Source organism: Scyliorhinus torazame, chromosome 8, assembly GCF_047496885.1.
Source record: "Scyliorhinus torazame isolate Kashiwa2021f chromosome 8, sScyTor2.1, whole genome shotgun sequence".
NCBI lineage: Eukaryota > Metazoa > Chordata > Chondrichthyes > Carcharhiniformes > Scyliorhinidae > Scyliorhinus > Scyliorhinus torazame.
The window spans coordinates 114,440,364-114,463,815 of NC_092714.1; the positions used below are offsets into that span (position 1 = coordinate 114,440,364).

Genomic DNA, 23,452 nt, shown 5'->3' on the forward strand with positions numbered 1-23,452 from the left:
CCTCTATTCTTTTTTCCAAAGTGCAAGACCTCGCACTTGCCCACGTTGAATTTCATCAGCCATTTCTTGGACCACTCTCCTAAACTGTCTAAATCTTTCTGCAGCCTCCCCACCTCCTCCATACTACCTGCCCCCCCACCTATCTTTGTATCATCGGCAAACTTAGCCAGAATGTCACATTAAACATCAAAAAAAGAGAATATCTAGTCATTATATCACATTGCTGTTTGATGGGGAAAATATGGTGCTGCTTTTCCTGTACAGTATTACACCAGTGACTACATGTCAAAAATACTTTATTCACTGAAGCAGAGACATCTGGTGGTGATAACCAGTGCCTAATAAATACAAAATCTTCTTTTTCCCCTTTAACAAGGATTTTAGTTTATGCTCAAATAATATTCAATTTCATAGTTTGTAATTGTATTCTGGTTAAATGGCTGAAACTAATTCAATTCCAACAAAACATTGCTACTAGTGGTGTACTTAATATAATTCTCAAAGGGTCAAATTGATATTAAAATGTTAAACAACATTCCCGTACCAGCCTCCCTGAACAGGCGCCAGAATGTGGCGACTAGGGGCTTTTCACAGTAACTTCATTGAAGCTTACTTGTGACAATAAGCAATTATTATTATTATGGCTTGGTAAAAAGCATCTCTAGACATAGGCCCATATTTTAGATGCCCATTATTTTGGACACCTTCAAATATTTAGGACAAAGAATTGTAAGCAAATTTTAATTCAGATTTCCAAACAGAACATAAAGGGAAATGGCAAGTGATTGTATTGCACAATTAACCCACCGAGTTTGTTATCATGTGCTTCCTTTACTTACCATCAAATAAAATACCTTTGTAGGTTTTAATTCTGCTGATTCAAGATTGTTCATTTAAAATCTACTCAGCACTTGGTTCAAAACTGAGGCAGGACAAATTAACTACATAATTTAATATATTTGCAATCCACTCTCATCAGGCTTGTCATAACTTTCTTTGAACGTGAAAGGAAGAGACGCAAGATGCTTGCTTTAGACCAGTATAATCAATTACCTAAAATTAAAAACTGACATCAATAACATTATCACTGACCTGTCGCAGGCCTCGTCCAGATCTACACAGTCACAGCAGCTGGCCAGTATGTGAGATTTCTCTCCATGGTGATTAATGTACTCACAGCAGCAGAGAGTGCCATCCTCATCACATGTCTTAGAGTATTTCTTCATCATTCACTGCCTTTGCTCACTCACCTAAACCAATAAAAATAATGCTGAGAAATACATAATAACCAAATCCCATTTTGGTGATATGAATGCCGTTGGCTAGACCAGCATTTATCGCCCAACCCTAATTGCCTGAGAGAAGGTGGTGGTGAGCTGCCTTCCTGAACCGTTGCAGTCCATGTGGTGTAGGGGCACACAGTGCTGTTAGCAAGGGAAATTCAGGATTTTGACCCAGTGACAGTGAAGGAACGGTGATATATTTCCAAATCAGGATGGTGGGTGGCTTGGAGGGGAACCTTCAAATAGTCGTGGGGGTGTCTGCTACCTCTGCCCTTCCACATCCAAGTAGCCGGGGGCTTGGCCATTTACTCAGACTAGTCTGATTTAGAAGGGAAAATATGTTCCATTAGGGCATGCACTGTGGCTCATCTTAAGGAAATTAGACTCAAGTTCATACTATATATGTGTGGACTTTTCACTGGGTGGGAACTATTTGTTCATTTAGCAGGTTTTTTTGCACACGGCAACTTACTAAAAAAATTAAATGTAACAGATTTTGCTGCATACACAAAAAAAGCGATTTCTCAGGCTACAGGACATTACTAAATGCATGCTACACAGCAAATCAACTATTTCTTAGATACATATAATGAAGATTTAGCATAGCTCTAAACACTTGGGACACCTCATGGTTATTTAGGAGGGAATTAAGATGCTGGAAACTCCTGGGACACCATCCATGAAGGATGGAAAAGCTTTTTCTGTGGAAGGGGAATATTGTACCTGACGCGATATAAATGCACTCACTTTCCTCCTTTAAGCACTCCTTAAAATCTTTGACAAAGTTTTTGATCATCTGACCTAATAATGCAGTGCAGTGCCAGACTTTACTCTGTGATGCTCCTGTGAAGCACCTTGAGAAGTTTCATCACATTGAAGTTGCTGTGTAAATATATTTTGTTGTTTCCGATAAAGCAAAATTACCCACTTTTGTTATAACCCTCCATTTTTTCCAAAGTAATTCATCCTCAAAGTATCTTGGGGTAGGGACCATTGTCCCATAGTTAAAATATTTGGCAGAGCCAAAGGGATTGTGGAGAACAGAGAAGGGTACTGTCATGATATGCATCCGTGCACATCTTGAAGTAAAGACAGGCAGTGACAGACACCCAGATTAGTCAATCAACACACAGGACAAAACACAACCAATCACAAGACAGTAGAAAGCCTACTATAGTTCCTACTATAAAACACACGAGGCATCAGCACTCCGCCTCTTTCCACTGGTGACAACTGTAGTGACAGTCAGGGTGTATATATCAGTTAGCACCTTCTACATGTGGATCAGAGCTAGTCTGGTCTAGTTAGTTAGAGTTAGTACACTTAGAGTAGTAGAGTGTCAACGCACAGCAAGCTGTGTGCATTGTAACAGAAGTTCAATAAATCGTATTGAACCAACGTCTAAGTTTGGTGTATGCTTTACAGTCCAACTGCATCCTGTTGTAGTCTGTGTTACCCCAGGGTGAATAACACGACAGGTACAAGAGGGAGAATATATTCAAAGAACGATAAAAGAAAAACATATCACAGTGAAATATTTACTCCTGGTTTATTAATAGTAATCTACAAGTCGGCTTACATTAACACTGCAATGAACTTACTGTGAAAAGCCCTAGACGCCACATTCCGGCGCCTGTTCGGGTACACCGAGGGAGAATTCAAAATGTCCAAATTACCTGACAGCAATCTTTCGGGACTTGAGTGGGGAAACTGGAGCACCCGGAGGAAACCCACGCAGACACAGGGAGAACGTGCAGACTCGGACCAGAAAGTGACCCAAGCCAGGAATCAAACCTGGGACCCTATGAGCTCATCCATATATAATATCCATTTTGAAATATGGCAATGCAAAGATGACCTCCCATGCTCTGCCAATCGAGAAGATGTGGTATGGCCATAATATTTCTTAGATGGATGCAAGAATATTCAGTATTTTTAAGAAATCAAGGTATTTTCCAAATTTAGCAGAAGACACCCAACTACAGACCACAGGATGTTAATGAATGCTCAACCACAGCAACATATTTAATTAATTGAGTCACCCAAAAATTATTTTCAAATCGTATACTGAATTTATGCATCTAACTTGTCCTGATGAATCTGAGAAAAATAATCAATGCTACCAAGACCAACATAGTATGAAACATGTCTTCCACTAAATTTACTGAATGTACTGACAGGAAAGGGTCAGGTGATGTCAAATGAGGATGGCTCTTACATGGCACAATCGTCTAAAGCCAAGACAATTAAATACCTTGAATTTACATTGTGATGTGTTGGGTACTCTGCTACACAGACGAACCAACACGGTTGCAAATAGTACAACTCAGTTTTATCACTAACATTTATTTACAGTGGTAAACTGGTTACTGAGGTTCGATCATAACCCTAGAATCTGTGGACCTATTCCTAATACTATCTTGGAGTGGCACTCAGCACATGGTGGATGTCTGAGTGGCTTGCTGTGAGCTCTGTGCCCTGAGCTGTCTCCTGCTGGAATGCCCGGGAAGTGTCGTGTTCCCTGTTTTGTAGTGTGTATGCTCTTGCCTGTGACTGGCTGTGGTGTTGTGTGTATTGATTGGTCCGTTGATCTGTCCATCAGTATGTATGTACCATGATGTTTACCTGAATATCATGACACATTGTAGGATTGAGATTAGTACAGAGGTTAGGTCTGTTGGTTCACAGCGCCAGGGACACGGGTTCGATTCCCGGCTTGGACCACTGTCTGTGCAGAGTCTGCACGTTTTCCTCCCACAAGTCCCAAAAGATGTGCTTGTTAGGCGAATTGGACATTCTGAATTCTTCCTCAGTGTACCAGAGTATGGCGACTAAGGATGTTCACAGTAACTTCATTGTAGTGTTAATGTTAGCCTTCTGGTGACACTAATAATTAATTGTTAAAAAATGGATTCAAATTAGTACACTTTATATACTCACTAATGTGTGACATGGAGTCATTTCCAGACCTAGTCTCATTAGAGACGTGGGATGGACAACATAAATATTGCAGAATCAAAACTTACAAGTCAGAGAAAAGTGCATTGCAATTGGTATCAAGATAAATCTAAACAAAAAAGCACTTAATGTAATATTTAATTAAAGTTTTCAATTTCACTTTTTGTGCAAGCTGTGTGAACAAACCCAGCAAATAAAGGATGTTTTTTTTGTAATTATATATCCGGTCTAAATTTAGAGACAAGAATGATACCAAATGTCAGCTAAGCTGACAGCTAAGTTGAAAGACGAGATATCAGCAACTGCTTATGCTAAACATGTTTCAAAATACCTAGTTTTTAGTTAGTTTCAATCAATTTTTATAACACCTGCCATTGCTCCATAATAATTTGGATGAATATTACACAAGGCATTAATCAAAGTTCTGCCATTAGTTCTGCTTCAAAAAGAAATAATCTGCTTTTGATCACTGACAGTCCACCTCCAGTCTCCATTACACATTCACATTGGCAAACCACTAAATGAAACCATATCACTGGCTGGTGATATTAAGTGTGTGTAGTTAAACACTAAAAAAGCAATTGGACAAATTACAAAATATTTTTTTTTCGAGAAATACACAGCTTTAACACCTAAAACCACTTTTGATTGACAATGTCAAATGAAGCAGATAGAACAACTAGCTCCACAGCTGATGTAATATCCATGTTAACAAGTCTTTTGTAAGAGTAACCAATAAATTAAAATATAGAATCCCTACAGTGCAAAAGGAGGACATTCGGCCCATCGAATCTACACCGACCCTCTGAATGAGCACCCCACCAAGGCCCACTCCCCCACCCTATCGCTGTAACCCCATACTCCCACCTAACATTTTGCATACTATGGGCAATTTACCATGGCAAATCCACCTAACCCGCACATCTTTAGGCTGCGGGAGGAAACTGCAGCACCCGGAGGTAACCCATGCAGACACGGGGAGAACATACAAACTCCACATAAGACAGTCACCCAAGGCTGGAATTGAACCCAGGCTCCTGGCACTGTCAGGCAGCAGTGCTAACCACTGTGTCAATGTGCCGCCCTTATGCATATTTCCAATAAATAAATATGAATTTTGAAATCTTTATCATAAACCATTCTTCCTGTGGAGCTTTTTATTGGATGTGGGCCATTCAGAAAAACTTTCATATCACTTCACATTCCTTTTCGTAGAACCCTATCAGCCTTATTGAAACTTCACATTTGGCTTAACAAATTAAACCCAAAATTGATTCCCTATGAAATTAAGCAAAAAGGTATTGCATTATAACTGGCTATTCGAAACTATTAAAAAAGTTTAAAGAGGCAAGTGTCTTATTCTTTAATTATTACAATTGATACATTGGTTAGAGTGACATGGAGCCATTACCCCTCCAGTCTCAAAAGGAGTAATCAGGGATGGAGAACAGAAATAAAGCTTACAAGGTATGCGAGGAAAGGCTAGATTGCCAAACTTGCCATTTATAAATAGAAATAAAATACCTAGAAAAATAAATTTCAGGAGTTGTTAAAAATTCTCAGTTCACCTTTTTTATGCAAGGTACACAAACTAATCCAGCAAATAGAGGAACATTTTCTTTTTCGTTGTTATATATCCAGTCTAAAATTAGAGACCAGAATGCTTTCAATTAGGAGCTAAGTTGCAAGTTAGTTTGAGAGACTACATATTAGCTTCCCTCGAGCAAAAGCAATAAAGCCAAAGCAAAATATAAAGTATCTCCTCCTAGGACGCTTACCAACACTATACTCAAACTTTTTGATAACTCACAGTTTTGAATGACTTTTCAAGTACTCTGAAAATCAGTACAATCCAAAGATGGAAAGGAATGTGTGGCTGAGCTCCAAGGTAAAAGTAATCCTCTAAATGTCCAAATAAGTAGCCTTGTGGTGGCAGATGTGTGTTAGGAGCCAGTCGCACTCTCTGAAGTTCCAACATGATTCTCCTTCATGACCAGACACATGTGCTATCACAGAGCTGGAGCTTGCAAGTATTTACTATATTTACAACAGAATATGGCTTCAGTGAAACACACAAAATCATATTGTACAGCTACACATTTGAAAAAAATAAGGATCGAGCACAGTTCATCATGTTCCCTCAGGAAAGTACGATATTTAATCAGTATTTGTTTGAGTTCAATGTGTTAAAGAATCTCAATACACCTATGATAACCCGTATCTTTATACAAGTAATTTTCCTCCCCTATTCCCCGGCCTACACCATACAGGAAGATAGAATTCTATTTATAAATTTCTACTCAACTTCGGAAGCTCCATCACTGAAGCTCTAACAGAAAGAATGATGGTGGTAAAGCCACCTGACCTCCCTTCTTCAACTAGTCTCTGTTCTCACATACCCCACAGTAACATGGCTGAAATTAATCCCTCACTTAGTGCAGCAAAGAAACTGCTCATTCGACAGACTCATGCAAATCTTTGTGCTTCACACAAGCTTCCTAACACCCCTGTTCAGCAAAACGTGCTATTACTATCTCCCTCGAGTATATATCTCACGTTCCCTTACATACATCAAAGCTATTTGCCTGAACTATTCTTTGTTGTATGGAGTTCAATATTCAAATCACTCGGGAGTAAGTTTCTCCTGAATTCCCTATTGGATTTAATGACCATCTTGTATTTATGGCTAACTTGAATTCTCCCATAAATGTCTCCCCGACATCTATCTCATCAAGCCCTCCCTTACCATGGCACTATTTAAGCAGAGGAATTATAGCAAGCCAATCAACATCCAAAAAAAACAGATCATCTGGTCATTATCATCTTGTTGTTTGTGTGTGTTTGCGTGGTGCAGATTAACTGCCGCGTTTTCTACATTATAACAGTGATTACACAAAACTTCATTGGCTGCTAAGCAATTTGGGCATCTGGTGGTCATGAAGAACATTATATAAATGCAGGTCTCTCATCTCTTCTATACTTCATAGATTTAAAACAGGCCACCCCTCAGCATGCTCTGTCCGTACTTGGATATGACAGGCAACTGGAGACCCTTATAAAAATAAAAAAATATACACTTGTGAATATCATTACATATAGCTGTCCATCAAAAATTAAATCAACTTGTGTTCCAAGTGCCTACTGGATAAAGAGACTACCTGGTACGTCACCAAAGTGTGTTCCAAATGCCTACTAGTTAAAGAAATTACCTGGTATGTCACCAAAGTCACATGGGGCACTAAGCTTCAGATTCAAAACCGACTCAATGATGCAAGTCCATCAGGCATGGTAAAAAATTGGCGGGGTTCAATTCTACTGGATCACCCAGGGGCCTTTGCTTATTTCAGTCTTGTATTAAAAACATTAAATTCCTCCCTTGACTTAGTTCTGCCTTTATATTGCTGATGTTTGATCTCTTCCTCTACTATAAAAATAGAACCAGGTATTAATTTCTTCATGATTGGTTCAACTGAATCAGACAATATATATATAATCTTATTTACATAACCAATTTGACCAACACGATGCCCTTCATGGAGAGTGCAAATTGCTCATCTATATTGCACAGGTTGTAACAAGTTGGACTCCCAAAACCTAATTGAAATACTAGCAAGATCCTAATGTTTTGCAATATATAAATACACTGTATACTATTAGACTCCTTGTAAATAGTTGTCAAAAATCTTTAATATTTGTATATCATTCATTTTCTGATCACCTGCACTAAAGTATTCTGTAGACTAAATATTTGCAATCATGTTCTAAAAAATGTTATATGCAGAATTAATTCCATCATACTTACCAACTGTAGCAAGAAGCTAAATGCTCCAAAGATTCCTGTCACTTGCTACAAGGAAATAAAGTTCTGCATCTCACTCGTATGGATTTACTTCAGAAAATCTAATTGCATTGTAAAGTAATATACAAGGTATTCAACACAAGTACCATTGCCCTAGATAAATGAATTCTGGCTCTGTGAAAACTAGTTTGGGCGGGGGTTGGTTCGAACATTTATGAAGGGAGGAAAATCAATTTGGCTCCAGAAATTTCACGAAAGTTACTACACAGTGTGCGAATGGACGATCTTAAATCTCCCTCCAATGAAGACAATACAGTTGCTAACAATTGCGTGCATCTTTTAAAATAAACGACGGTAACAATTCCAAGCCTGCAGAGCTTACATACTTCTCGGAAACAAATGCCCGTTACAATGCTTTCCGCAAACTATATCGGGAAAAATGCCCTTCACAAAATGAACCTTGCAATAAAATTGTTAGCTGTGACTTGTTGAACTTGAATTTGCGACGTGCCTGTCTATTGTAACATAGTTTAAAAAGGTTACACTAAATCACGGTACAGACTGCCACTGGATACCAATCGATCCCCGGCCCACGTACCTGTGTCCTGCCGGCTCTCCGCTGCCCCACTTCATTCACTCAGGGTTTGCAGTATTTGGTCAACAGGTCCCGATTCACTTCCGCGTCTCTCTTTCGCTGCTGCCTCTCGCTGCATACTGCTGGGGTTCCGCGCGCGCCCGCTCGCCCCGTCCGCGTTCCCGGGCCTCCAGCGCGCGTCTCCGGAACCCCGCGCGCCCTTTCTGACACTTCCTGCTCTACCACAGAGCAGTTGTTGCACTTTCCCGGCCACCGCGCATACCCGGCTTTGAACAGAGTCCCTTACTCTCTTAGAAGTTCATAAGTTTCTGCTACATTTAATCCAGGGAGAAGGGGGGTGCAGAAGGACCTCTCTCTTTTCCCAAACCTCCTTTCGACAGCACCTGGTGTTTCTTTGAAGAAGAGACTTGCCAATTCAGTGACAGTTTACTGTTTAAGTACAATGACTATAAAAGGCACGCGCAGACAGGTTTCCTCGTAAGATTATTAAACTAAAAGAGAATAGTATTGTAACACCCAATCTTGATTTTTTTTTTTAAAAATGCTCTAACTCTTACACAATTACGTCCATTGAAGAGTTCACACACACAGCCTCAAGTAATTTACAAAATGGAATAATAGATTAAATAGTTTTTTACAGCCAAGTAAAAGTGAGTGACATTAGGATCTTGTAGATTGATATCTTAGGTAGTTTCAGGCTGGGCTCGATGTCCCTTGTAGATTCTGGGCCCGATTCTTCCAAAAGATTTCTAAGTTAATTTGTGGCAGGTTTTTCAGTGGGTGTCCTACTGGATCTCACGGTGAGTTCCCCACCGCTATTCAATAACATTTAGTTACTTTTTTGGGTCCTGGGGAGTTTCTCACCGGTTTAGGCGACACTATGGGGTCACTGGGTGTCCCCCCCCCCCCTCTTCAGGTGCCCCCCCCCCCCCAAGTTGCCTTACAGAACCCCTTCTCTTCCAGGAGCATCACCCTCCCCAACCTCCTGGAGGCCCCTACTTACCTGCCGCCCCCCTCACCCCCTGGCCCATGGTAGTGCCACCCTGGCACTCTGGCACCCTTTCACTGCCACCCTGGAACCGAGGCGGAGCTCCTGCTGGCAGTGCCAAGGCACCAGCTGGGTAGTGCCGAAGTGCCCACATGCCAGGGAGCACCCTGTACTAACCCTGACCACCCTGGGGTCTCTGGTGGCCTGTTTGTGTGGACCAGCACTGATCGGCGCCCGGCTGTAGCCTCCCTGAGGAGGCCGGTAAATCGAAGGAGGCCGTTGGATCCGGCGCAGGTAGGTCGTAAGTAGGTTTAGGGCCTACGTACGCAAGCGTCATTCGGTCACGCCCATTTGGGGCTGGTTACCGACTCCGACATCTCGCAGGGCTCCGGAGAATCACACGAGGCGCTTAGTCTGTCGGGAGGCTCGCTGGAGGGCTTTCCCGGCATTCACAGGCCGCTTTGCACTCAAGGGAGAGCCCAACGGGGCCGGAGATTCGCGCCCACTGTGTTGAGGTGATTTAAAGCAGTTGAAGGATGATTATCCTTTCTTCTGTTTCCTGGCCTAGAAGAAAATGGCTTCTTAAGATTCAAAAGTGCTTTAGTCCATCCCCTCTCACTAACTGACTTGTTACCCAAACATTTTTTTTTGGAAATGTTTTTATTAGTTTTTCCTTTTATACACAATGAAAATAAAAATAAACAAATCTATACAAACCAATTATACTTTACAAAATCCCCACATTAGAGATAGCCTCCAAAACCCAAATCCCCTGACCCCCCTTCTCCTTTTTTTAATATAGCATGTTTCCTTTATTGACTTTTCGTTTTCATACGTAGTGGGGTCATATAGCGACACATATATTACATAGTGATAAGTCGCTCTTATTTGGCTTTCTGTATTTACAAACTTTCGATCCTGGGGTGAGGGTGGTGGTGCCTACCACGTAGGGTGTGGTCGACGTTTGTGCTTCCCTATTTTCTCCCCTTCCCCCTCCCCTTCTCTCTTTCGTTCATGTTTGTGGTTCTTCTGTGGGTCACCCCTCCCCATTGCTTTATTGGCTGTTGGAACAAGTTGGTGAATGGCCTCCACGTCTTTTCGAAGCTCTCTTTCGACACCCGGATTTGAATTTGATTTTCTTCAGTTGGGAAAATTCCGACAGGTCGGCCAGCCAGTCTGCAACCTTGGATGGTGCTGCTGATCTTCAGCTGAGCAGGATCTTTCGGCGGGTGATTAGGGAGGCAAAAGCTACGGGATCGGCCCCCTCCCCATAAAGAGTTCTGGCTGGTCTGATACCCCGAAGACTACCACTTTTGACCACAGCTCCACCCTCACCCCCACAATCTTGGACATTGCTTTGAAGAAGGCAGTCCAGAAACTGACAAATCTGTGGCATTCCCAGAATATGTGGGATTGGTTGGTCGGGCCTCCCTGGCACCATTTACATTAGTTTTCCACCTCCGAGAAAAACCTACTCATTTGGGTTCTAGTTAAGTATGCTCTTTGTAACACTTTCAACTGCATTAGACTTAGCCTCATGCAAGTGGAGGTGGAGTTGGCCCTGTTCAGTGCTTCGCTCCAGAGACCCCATCCTATTTCAATCCCAAGTTCTTCCTCCTATTTTCCTCTTGTCTGGTCCAGTGGGGAGCATGCCTTTCCCTACAGTCGCCCATGCAAGTCCCCACAGTTTCCCCCCACCTCTAACTTGCCCACGTCCAACAGTTCTAATCGTGATTGTCCTGGTGCCTGTAGGTATGTCTTAGTTTCTCTATGGAGGAAGTTTTTGAATTGCATGTGATGTAACTCATTCTCCTTGGTCAGTTGGAACCTCTCCGTCAGTTCTTCTAGCGTTGTCAGTTTATTGTCTGTGTAGAAGTCACCAACTGTCAGTATCCCCTGTCCTGTCTCCACGTTTTAAAGGTGACGTAAATTTTGGCTGGCGCGAAACTGCGATTGTTGCAGATCGGGGTCATAGTGGACATTTTGGTCAGAACAAGGTGTTGTCTTCGTTGTGATGTGCCATCAATTAACACAAGACGAGTAGTGAACAAAACTGTGGCTTTAATAAGCTAAACAGGAAGCCTCCTGGCCATTGATCCCGAACTGGGGCAGGGCCGGAGGTCAACCACCTTTATACCGAGCGTGAGGGGAGGAGCCACAGGCGGAGCCATCAGGCAGTGGTTTACCACAATACATGTAGTACAGTAACAGTTTACCACAATATATATAATACACTAACAGTGGTTTACCACATTCACCCCCTGTTAAAAAAGAATCCAGCGGGGGTGAAGTGAACTTAAAGGTCGAGTCTATCGGGGGCTTTGACCTTCTGCCGTGATCGCCTCAGTCCCGGCTGTGGTGTCTGCACAGGTGTCGATACCTGCACATCCGGGAGCGTGTTGTCTTCTTCACCCAGTAGTTGAGTCGGTGGAGGGGTGGGGCGGTGTAGGGGCGGGGGTGGTGGTGATGGTCGCCAGTGGGCCTGCGGGTGCCAAATCTCGAAGTAGCCGGGTAGTGGTGGAGGGAGATGGTGTAGGGTCAGGGGTGGTGGTGATGGTCGCTGGGGAACCTGCAGGTGCCAAATCCCGGAGGGAGCCTGTGTCCTGCCGCCATGTCACTATCTGCGGCCATGACCAGCAGGACCATGACGCAAAACTCCGGCATTTCCTCCACACTGCTAAGCTCCTTAATCTCACATACAATAAGGAGAAATGCGTTTTCCGCACAACCCGCCTAGCCATCCTTGGGTACGTTGTGGAAAATGGAGTCCTCTGGCCCGACCCCATGCGTCCCCTTCTGAATCTTCCTCTCTCCCACTGCCCCAAGGCCCTGAAGAGATGCCTGGGGTTCTTCTCTCATTATGCCCACTGGGTCCCCAATTATGCGGACAAGGCCCGTCCACTCATTAAATCCACCATTTTACCACAATGTGCCACGTAGGCATATTGTGGGTTGGCATGGAGGAGCAGGACCTTCTCGACGAGGGAATACAATTTATGACCCCTCGCATGCTTCCGGAGGAGGACGGGCCCTGGGACTGTCAGCCAGGATGGGAGCGAGACCCCTGAGGTGGACTTCCCAGGGAAGGCAAACATACGTTCGTGAGGGGTCTCATTGGTGGCAGTGCACAGGAGCGACCAGATGGAGTGGAGCACATCGGGAAGGACCGCCTGCCAGTGGGAGACTGGGAGACTTCTAGACCATAGGCCCAGGAGGACTGCCTCCCAGACCGTCACGTTCTCCCTCTCCACCTGTCCGTTTCTCCGGGGGTTGCAGCTGGTCGTCCTGCTTGAGGTGATGCCCTTGCTAAGCAGGAACTGACGCAACTCGTCGCTCATGAAGGAGGAACCCCGATCGCTATGGATGTAGGTGCGTAAACCGAACAAGGTGAAGAGACTGTGCAGGGCCTTGATGACGGTGGCAGAGGTCATGTCAGGGCATGGGATGGCAAAGGGGAATCGTGAGTACTCGTCAACAACGTTAAGGAAGTACACATTACGGTCAGTGGAGGGGAGGGGCCCTTTGAAGTCGATGCTGAGGCACTCAAAGGGGTGGAAGGCCTTTACCAGGTGTGCTCTGTTGGGCCGATAGAAGTGCGGTTTGCACTCCGCGCAGACCTGGCAGTCCCTGGTCATGGTCCTGACCCCCTCGATGGAGTAAGGCAGATTACGAGCCTTGATAAAATGAAAAAAACGGGTGACCCCCAGGTGACAGAGGTCATTGTGGAGGGCCCGAAGTCGGTCTACTTGTGTGCTGGCACATGTACTGCAGGATAGGGCATCTGGGGGTTCATTGAGCTTCCCAGGTCGGTACAAGATATCGTAGTTGTAGGTGGAGAGTTTGATCCTCCATCTCAGAATCTTGTTCTTGATTTTGCCCCGCTGTGTATTATTAAACATGTTGGCAACCGACCGTTGGTCAGTGAGGAGAGTGAATCGCCTGCCGGCCAAGTAATGCCGCCAATATCGCACAGCTTCCACAATGGCTTGGTCTTCCTTTTCGACGGAGGAGTGCCGAATTTCGGATGCATGGAGGGTACAGGAGAAGAAAGCCACGGGCCTGCCCGCCTGTTTGAGGGTAGCGGCCAGGGCAAAGTCCTACGCATTTGCTCTCCACCTGGAACGGAATGGACAGCGTGCATCACGGCTTTGGCAATATCTGCCTTGATGCGGTTGAAGAACAGGAGGGCTTCAGCCGTCAGGGGAAAAATGGTGGATTTAATGAGTGGACGAGCCTTGTCTGCATAATTGGGGACCCAGTGGGCATAATAAGAGAAGAACCCCAGGCATCTCTTCAGGGCCTTGGGGCAGTGGGAGAGAGGAAGATTCAGAAGGGGATGCATGGGGTCGGGCCAGAGGACTCCGTTTTCCACAACGTACCCAAGGATGGCTAGGCGGGTTGTGCGGAAAACGCATTTCTCCTTATTGTATGTGAGGTTAAGGAGCTTAGCAGTGTGGAGGAAATGCCGGAGTTTTGCGTCATGGTCCTGCTGGTCATGGCCGCAGATAGTGACATTATCTAGGTACGGGAACGTGGCCCGCAGCCTGTACTGGTCAACCATTCGGTCCATTTCTCGCTGGAAGACTGAGACCCCATTGGTGATGCCGAAGGGAACCCTGAGGAAGTGGTAGAGGCGGCCATCTGCCTCGAAGGCAGTGTATTGGCGGTCCTCTGGGCGGATAGGGAGCTGGTGGTAACTGTGGGGAAGACTCGATACTGCGCAATCTGATTGACCATGTCAGATATGCGGGGGAGGGGGTACGCATCGAGCTGCGTGTACCGGTTGATCGTCTGACTGTAGTCGATGACCATCCGCTGCTTCTCCCCAGTCTTGACGACCACCACTTGGGCTCTCCAGGGGCTGGTACTACTCTCAATGATCCCCTCTCGTAGGAGTCGCTGGACCTTCAACCTGATAAAGGCCTTGTCCCGGGCACTGTATCGTCTGCTCCTAGTGGCGACGGGCTTACAGTCCGGAGTGAGGTTAGCAAAGAGCGAGGGTGGGGCGACCTTAAGGGTCGCGAGGCTACAGATGGTGAGGGGGGGCAGGGGTCCACCGAACTTTAAGGTAAGGCTTTGGAGGTGGCACTGAAAGTCGAGCCCCAGTAATAGGGCAGCGCAGAGATGGGGGAGGACGTAGAGCTTAAAGTTAGTGTACCCTACGGCCTGTACCGAAAGGGTCGCAACACAGTACCCCCGGATGCCTGAATGTGATCCGGAAGCCAGGGAGATTTTCTGGGTCGTGGGTAAAATTGGGAGGGAGCATCGCCTTACGTGTGTGCGTGGATAAAGCTGTCTGTGCTCCCGGAGTCGAAGAGGCAGGCCGCCTCGTGCCGGTTGATCCGGACGATCATCGTGGATTCCGTGAGATGCTGAGGTCGATACTGGTCACGTGTGATGGAGGCGAGCTTCGGAAGGTGGTGGGTGGGCCGGTTGGAGGTAGCGGTGGCCAGCGTACGACCGGGTGAGCATGGGTCCTGGGAGGTGGCGTAGTGGTTCCAAAATGGCGGCCCCCATGGGTCACGTGTGGCAGGTGGAATAAAAGATGGTGGTGAAGATGGCGGCCCCCATGGGTCGCACATGGCGGGAGGTGCGGCAGATGGGGGCGGTCCCGACAGGCAGCGCTGCTGGGCCTAGGAACTTTAGGGACAGGTCGGGCCTGGCAGACTTTGGAGAAGTGGCCCTTCCTCCCACACCCGTTGCAAATCACGTTCCGTGCATTGTCTGGGGTGCTTACCCTGGCCGCAAAAGTAGCATTTCGGGCTTCCAGAGTTGGCGGGCTGCTGCGCGGCACAGGCTTGCGCCGCACTCGAGTCGGGTGATGGCGGCGCCTACGACGTCCACGAGTGTGCCGCGTGGTCGGAGGTGTAGGCCTCCATGTTCTGGAAAGCCACTTCCAGCGAGTTCGAGAGCTGCACTGTCTCTGGGAGGCCGAGTGTACGCCCTTCTATCAAGTGCTGGTGGATGTAATTGGATTTAATGCCCGCGACATAGGCGTCCCTGATCAGCAGTTCCGTGTGTTGGACAGCCGATACCGCCTGGCAAGCACAGTTCCGGCTGAGTTCCCGCAAGGCACGCAGGAATTCGGCTTGTGATTCTCCGGGGTGTTGTCGCCTCGTGGCAAGGAGGTGCCTGGCGTACACCTCGTTTACTGCCTTTATGTACTGTCCCTTCAGCAGCATTATCGCCTCCGTATATGAGGGAGCAGCTCTGAAAATAAGGAAAACTTGCGGGCTCACCCATGCGTTGAGTATTTGAAGCTTTTGGAAGTCAGTGACGTCATCGGTGGAGGATCTGAGGTAAGCCAGTGCTCGAATGTTGCAGTGGCGTCGGCTGCTTGTGGGTCCAGCTCCAGGTGATCAGGCTTGAGTGATGAATTCATCTTAAAAGTTTAGCTTATTAAATTGATGTGCTATCAATTAACACAAGACGAGTAGTGAACAAAACTGTGGCTTTAATAAGCTAAACAGGAAGCCTTCTGGCCACTGATCCCGAACTGGGGCAGGGCCGGAGGTCAGCCACCTTTATACCGAGCCCGAAGGGAGGAGCCACAGGCGGAGCCATCAGGCAGTGGTTTACCACAATACATGTTGGAAAGTAACAGTTTACCACAATACATATAATACACTAACGGTGGTTTACCACACGTTGGTTCCACATCTGGAGTGTGGCTATTACCACTGGGCTTGTAGAGTGCTTGGCCGGTGGGACAGGAGCTCTGCCGTGGCCTGAGCCCGGAGAGACAACTCTGTTCAGAAGGTTTCCTTCAATATTACCCATTCAGTTTCTGGTTCCTTTACCCATCCCTTCACTCTTTCCGTTGTGGCTGTCCAGTGGTAGTATTGCAGGTTTGGGAGGACGAGGCCCCCCATGCTTCTCATTCTTTGCAAGACTTTTTTGGAGATCCTTGGATTTCTCTTTTTACTTCCTCCATGGGCTAGCCAGATTCCATTTGTAAATCCATGTCCAGTCGTGGGCAATTTGGATCTCCAGGTAGCAGAATTTGTTTTGGGCTTGTTTAAATGGCAGCCGCTCCAGCTCTGACCCTCTCTTTTGCGGGTTCACCGGGAAGATATCACTTTTGCTCAGGTTGCGTTTGAATTATAGGCAATAATCCCTCCCCAAATCACAGCCTTTAGTGCCTCCCAGAACTTTGAAGGTGAGACCTCCCCATTCTGGTTATTGGTAATATACCTGTTGGCCTGTGATATTTTCTCACAGAAAACCTTGTTGGCAAGGAAGGCCGTGTCCAACCTTCATGGGAGGCATTGGGCATGCCCCATCTGCAACCTCATGTCAATGTAGTGTCAAGTGTGGTTCTAGATCATGATCGTGGCGTATTCCGCTCTTACTGTCCCTGGAAGCACCATTTTTCCCACCACAAAGAAGTCTATACATGTGTATACCTTCTGTACCTGGAAGAAGAAGATCTTCTCCCGTGGATGTGTGAACTTTCATGGGTCCACTGCCCCCATCTGCTCCATAAATGTGCTGAGTTATTTTGCCATGTTGGAGGTCTTCCCTGATTTGGGGTTTGACCTGTCTATCTGTGGGTCCTGCACGCAGTTGAAGTCCCCACCCACGATAAGTCGGGGTGTGTCTATGTTGGAGATTTCCACCATTGTCTTCTTTATGAACTCGGTGTTTTCCCAATTGGGAGTGTACATGTTAATAAGGACCACTGGTGCCCCATCAAGGACATCGCTGACCATGATGTATCGCCCCCCAGGTCCATAGCAGTCCTCTTAAACACTGTCCTCTTTCTGAGTAGTATGGCTAGCCCTCTAGCTCTTATCCCGTAGCAAGAGTGGTATGTCTGCACCCTCCCAGCTATTTCTTTCCCGCAGTCGATCCTTCTCCCTCAGGTGTGTCTCTTGGAGGAAGACTATGTCGGCTTTCATACTATTCAGGTGAGCGAAGACTCTGGATCTTTTCACTGGGCCATTATGTCCCCTGACGTTCCAGGTGACTATTTTGATGGATGAAAGGTTTCTGTCCCCCACCCCCTCTGCGGGATCAATCATGCTTACCTTGTGGAAGCATCCTTGCACTCCAGAATTTCCCTTTGTTAGGGGCCACCTAATATGGCCTCCAACTATGTGTATGCCATGTGGGTGAACCTCTGCACTCCGGGTTTCCCTTTGTTTAGGGACCCTCCAAAGTGGCTGCTTGCAGTGACATCTTGTTCTCTGTTGCCATGTGTGGCCTGTTTTAGCCAGTCTAGAGCCACTCCCCATCCCTTTTTCCCCCTATTGTTCTATACCTTCCCTCCCTCTTCTGCCCCTGCCAGTGGTGGCTACCTGCATGGTGGCCAGTGCTTCTGTGACCGCTGCCTGGATTCCAAGCCTTATGTCATCCTCTTGTCCGATTTCTCTTTACTATGCTCTTTACTCTGGCTCTGTTCCAATTACAGCAATCAGTGAGTTTGCCTTCTTTCTATATTGTCTATGTCCGAATGCTTAGAGTTGCCAGGTATCAAATGATACCACCACAAGTGTCAACAGGCGATCGATCAAAGAGCCAAACACCAGTTAGTTAGCTCAAGGTCAAGGGTACTTTATTTACAGACAATCAATCGTGCAACATAAATACTACTAGTTAACTACACCTATCGACTAAGACAACCTGTACTTAACTTCGGGCACCCGGCTTAGGTCAGGAAACAGTGGTGGCTGTTCAATTCTGGATCTCTTGGGTTCGAAGGGGTAACTGCTGCTCGGCTGGGCTCATCCTTCTGGTAGTGGGCGTTGAACTTGAACTTGCTTCTGGTGTTGCTGCAGTTGGCAATGGCTGTGACCGGGGTACCAAGGCCAAACGAGAGCGAGCATATGGCGAACCTTTCCTTTATACTTGGGGGCTTTCGCACTCTTTTGGGCGGTCCTTCAATTTGGACCTTACTAATTGGGTGATCCCTGATCACTCCATTCGATTCCTTAGCCAATAAGTGGGTGGGGATCTGGATGACTGGGCGTGTCTCAAGCGGTCATTGACCCTGTTGTTTGCATTTCCCTTGGACAGGGAGTGGCGCCGAAATGTCTGGGACTGTCCCGGTAGCTGGAGTACCAATCCTTTGTGTTGGGGGAGATGGGCCATCACCTGCTAATCGGCCTGATTAACATGCTAATGGGACGGGGTTTCAATACCATATGGACTTTGCTGACAGATATGCATTTCAGGCTCAGAACCTGCCTGACTCTTGGCTTGTCCATTTTACTCATCAGTCTTTGCAAGTTGCTCTGTGCTTAGTTGGAAGTGGCCATGTCAGATGGCTACACTCTGCTGAGGAACGTCCTCCAACCACCCACCGGTGAGAGGGAGTTCTTTGCGTGGCTTGCTGGCCCTTCTCCGGGGCTTCCTCGCCTCGTGGGTCCGCCGTCTCGCTCGCCAGTTTCTCCAGGCTCGTGTTGCCTCTCGTTTCCTTGCGACCTCTGCTGCAGCCGTTGTTCGGCATTTTAGTTAATATTTTGTATGTTCGTCTGTAGATTGAAGAGGGTGATGAGGGGATGCATTTTTTTCTCGGATCTGGCAAGCTATTTTCAATTAAAATGCCTGAATTTGATTTCCTAGGAGGAGAGCCACCTTCCGTGCATCCTTCCCAGCACATCCCCGTCGCCGGAGGCCAGATACACAAGCCTAGTCATTGAAAGTTGATTCCAGGTCCATGATTTAGACATGATTAGATTATGGCTGGACAAGTTCTTTTCTCAGCCAGAGTCCATTGTCCAAAGTGATTATGTCTAATAGCTCGTTGCCCACACTGTTAAATTCACAGGTGCTTGTAATAATATGCAGAAGCTATCATGAATATAATGATTAAACGATCTCCGACCAGCAGGTGGCACTGTAAATGTGCCATGTGACTCTGCACCTCGAGGAGTTGGGAGCTAGTCGTGTTAGTGGATAGTCATACTTACAGTAGCTCTAGGATAATTTATCAGTATTAGTAGTTTATAATATATTTATTATAGTTATCTTAACCATGCATTTATTTTATAATAAAACCCTTTAAACTAGTCAAGAACTAGATGTTCTTCTGTGCATCTTTCCTACCGGCAAGCACAAGAACATAACATGGTACCAGGACTGAAGATCTGCTAAAAAACAAGATTCTTTGAAGATCCGAACATCTAAAGATAACTCCGAAGGAAAAAAAGAAAAAATCTACTACTAACCTCATGAACTACTGGCAACTTGCACTCAATTCAAAAGAGAGACTTCGAAGTCCAGGATGGAAGGTTTGAAGGCACCTCGCCAGCTTTGAGTCACGAGCACCTGCAGATGACAGGATGCTCTACACAAACCTAGAAGGGTTTCACTCAATGAACGTTCAGTTGAGATGTGACCGTCAGCTGTGCATCATGCACGTCTGCGCCTGATAGCTGGGCAGTGTGCACAACGCCTTCATCCTAGCACACTCAATTCTTGACATGTTTGAGATATCCCCCAGGCTGGGAGTTGTCTCGGGCGACAGGGGTTATCCACTGCGGTCATGGTTGATGATGCCTATCTGGACGGCGAGACTCGCTATAACAATATCCATGCTGTGACCAGGGGCATGATTGAGCGGTGCTTTGGCATTCTGAAGATGAGGTTCATGTGCCTGGACCGCTCTGGAGGGGGACTCCAGTATGACGCTGAGAAGGCCACCCTCAGCATGGCAGCCTGCTGAATCCTCTGCAACATTGCGCAGCAGAGGAGCGATGTACTGGAGGAGGAGGATGAATGCCAGGCCTCATGCGATGAGGAGGATGCAGGGAGGGCGAGGATGGGTAGGACATAGGATTCAGGCAGGCATGGGAGGCTGCACGATGTGTGTGCCAGGGCCAACGCACATGGGATGCTCTGATTGGTTACAGGTTCACCGACTGGAGGGAGGGGCACTGGCCAGGGCCACAGACACCGCATCACCACCCGCATATCCCCCCAACCCTCTCCACCTCCCCCCAGCCTCAGCCCCCGCCCCCTGCAACCCCTACTGTGATACATACCTGTCGCACTACGGGGTGTGGATCCTGGGTTGGCAGTAACAGCGGGTCTGGTCCATGGGATGGAGGATGATGATGATCTGCTCTGCGATGACTCCTGGTGCTCCACATTGTCTGACAACGTCTGACGCCTGCCCACGGTAGCACTTTCCACCGTCTACCTGGATGATCCCTGCATGCGAGCTGACCATTCCACCACACTGTCCCATCAGATCTCTAGGGTGGGTGGTGCGGACGTTCGGGAGGAAGGTGGTAGGATGGGGAGTCCAGCAAACCCACAATGTCCTCCCATCCCCCGCTCCCCCGCAGCCCCTCTCTGGCCCCCCCCCCAGACCAGCCCACCCCTCTCACCCATCTTACAGAGCACCAAGGCATGTTGTAACAATGTTAACAGGTGTTTAATGTGAAAACATATATATACACAGTCTGTGCCCTAGCCCCTATAACTAAACAGTGCCATGCACCTGTGCCAACTTAACTGGTGTCTGACTGCCTGGTCTTATGGGCCCTAACGCTATGTCTAGGTGGATCCTCAGATGGTACTTTAGGAGTGGAGGCAGCATGCTGTGATTCACGCCCTGCGACCTGGGTCCTCGTTGGTAGGTGGCTTCTGGGGCGACCGGGCCTGGATGGGCCCGGCTGCTGCTCAGGTGTCCCAGGTGGCGTGTTGTCACCCTGTTCTGCCCACTGCCCATGAGATGCACCAGGGACAGGAGGGGAGTGGGGGAGTCTGAGGCGCTGTGGTGTGGGAGTCTCCGGTTCAGGCCCCATCACCTTCTCTTCCCTCAGGGTGCCTGATGGCCCCCAGGCTACTCCATTTGATGGGTGTGCGAGCGGAGCTATTCCCTGAGGCTTCCCTACCACCTGGCATTGCCAGTCCTGGAGGCCCGCTCTGGTCTCGACCAGGGTCTTCATGCTCATGGCCATGGAGCACAGGTAGTGGACTATCACCTTCTGGGTCTGTGTCACACCAGCCAGTGACTGCGCCATCTCCCTCTGGAACTGGGCCACCTCCCCCTGTGCTGCACCACATCGGCCAGCGCCTGGGCAATCCTGCCAACGCTCTCAGCCATGGCCTGCTGTGACTGGGCCACGTTCAGGAGCACCAGTGCAATTTCCAAACGGCTCTGGCACATGGCTGCCTGTGAGATGGCAGCCCTGTCCTGGACCTCGGCCAGCGCCTGCACAGATGCCCCAGGCCTTGGACATGCTGATCCATTGCAAAATCCCTCGCCCTAATGCCTCCACCGGGGACGCCACCTGTGCGGTGTTGGCCTGGGTGGCACACATGGTCGGCATCACCTCCTGCTGCTGCACGCGGTTGGACTCCTCCAACTGCACCTGCAGGTGCTGGGGCTTCCCGACAACCCCTCATATAGTCCCTGGCTCTGCGACTACATCTCCACTATAGATGGGACTGACCATTCCAGAAGCCCGAAACAAGTCTGGATGGCAGCTAGTCCCTGGGGTGGGCCCGTCCTCCAACCTGTCCGCCCCTTTGGGTGTTCTTACCTTCACCTGCAGTACCAGAGCAGCTGTGAGGTGAGCACTAGAGAATGTCCCAGGAGCCTTTTCTCTAAAGTGCCCACTGAGGTGAGTGTCTCTGGGCTGGTGGAGGATGTTGGAGACAGCTGTGTCAGGAAGGTTGAGTCATCCCTGCACTCGAGCTCCAGGGTGTCTAGGGTCTCATGTGGAGGGCTGCAGTGCTTGCTGCTGTCATCATCACAGTTTGACACATTTTTTTATAATAATAATCTTTATTGTCACAAGTAGGTTTACATTAATGCTGCAATAAAGTTACTGTGAAAAGCCGCTAGTCGCCACATTCCAGCGCCTGTTTGGGTACACAGAGGGAGAATTCAGAATGTCCAAATTGCCTAATCTGCACGTCCTTCGGGACTTGGGTAGGAAACCGGAGCACCCGAAGGAAACCCACGCAGACACGGGGAGAACGTGCAGACTCCGCGCAGACAGTGACCCAAGCCGGGAATCAAACCTGGGACGTTGGCGCTGTGAAGCAACAGTGCTAACCACTGTGCTACCGTGCTGCCAACTTGGGGGGGGGGGCTCAGGCTGAGGGCAGGGGACGCCAGATGGATCCGTCCCATCACCAAAGGGTCCTGCATGACACACAACATGACACATGATTAGACCGCGGGCAGTGGGGGTGGGTGGGGGTGAGGGTGGTATGGGAGTGAGGGTGAGGATAGTAGGAGGTGATGGTGGGGGAAGGGAGAGGGTGGTGTGGGTGTGATGGTGGTGTGGGGGTGAGGGTGGGGGTGAGGGTGGTGTGAGGGTGGGGGTGAGGGTGAGGATGATATGGGGGTGCTGCTGGGGGGGGGGGATGAAATATTCCATTGATTTGTGGAATCAGCGCATCATCATTACTATTATGATCCAAAATGATGTTATAACTGGTCAGGGGCCACATGTCCGGCCGTCGCCGTCCAGTTTTCTCCCGCTCCAGGTGATTATGGATGGCCTTCTCTTTGGGTGGGGGAATAGGAAACAACAGTGTTAGACAGCCCGACACATGCAGCCCAGGGGGTGGGTAGCTGGTGGCCTCAGAGGCCAGGGCACCCGACCACGGTGCCCATTATAGGTGCTGGCATGTGGTGCAAGGTGGGGGTTCGGATGCCCTCTGGGTGGAGGTGGGGGTGCACGGGGGTCGGATTACGGTTGTGTGCGATGGGGGTTTCCGACTCACCCTGGCCACTTTGAGCAGGTCGTGCAGTTTCTTCCTGCACAGGTTGGTCCGGACGGTGTTGCTGGTGGCACTGACCGCCTCTGCCACCTGCGCCCATGCATGACGTACAGCGGCGGATGGCAGCCTCCTTCCTAGGC

General features: G+C 47.9%; 1 protein-coding gene across 1 annotated transcript in view; it reads right to left on the minus strand.

The window, feature by feature from the left end:
• Nucleotides 1-8,770, minus strand: part of zdhhc23b (zDHHC palmitoyltransferase 23b) — a 58,683-nt gene extending 49,913 nt beyond the window's left edge. The window contains exons 1-2 of the mRNA XM_072514055.1: nucleotides 8,639-8,770; nucleotides 1,093-1,250 (exon numbers count right to left, since the gene is read on the minus strand). Of these exons, the coding sequence (XP_072370156.1) occupies nucleotides 1,093-1,229 (137 nt within the window). The 5' untranslated portion in view covers nucleotides 1,230-1,250; nucleotides 8,639-8,770. The remainder of the gene's footprint in view (nucleotides 1-1,092; nucleotides 1,251-8,638) is intronic.
• Nucleotides 8,771-23,452: the final 14,682 nt, after the last annotated feature.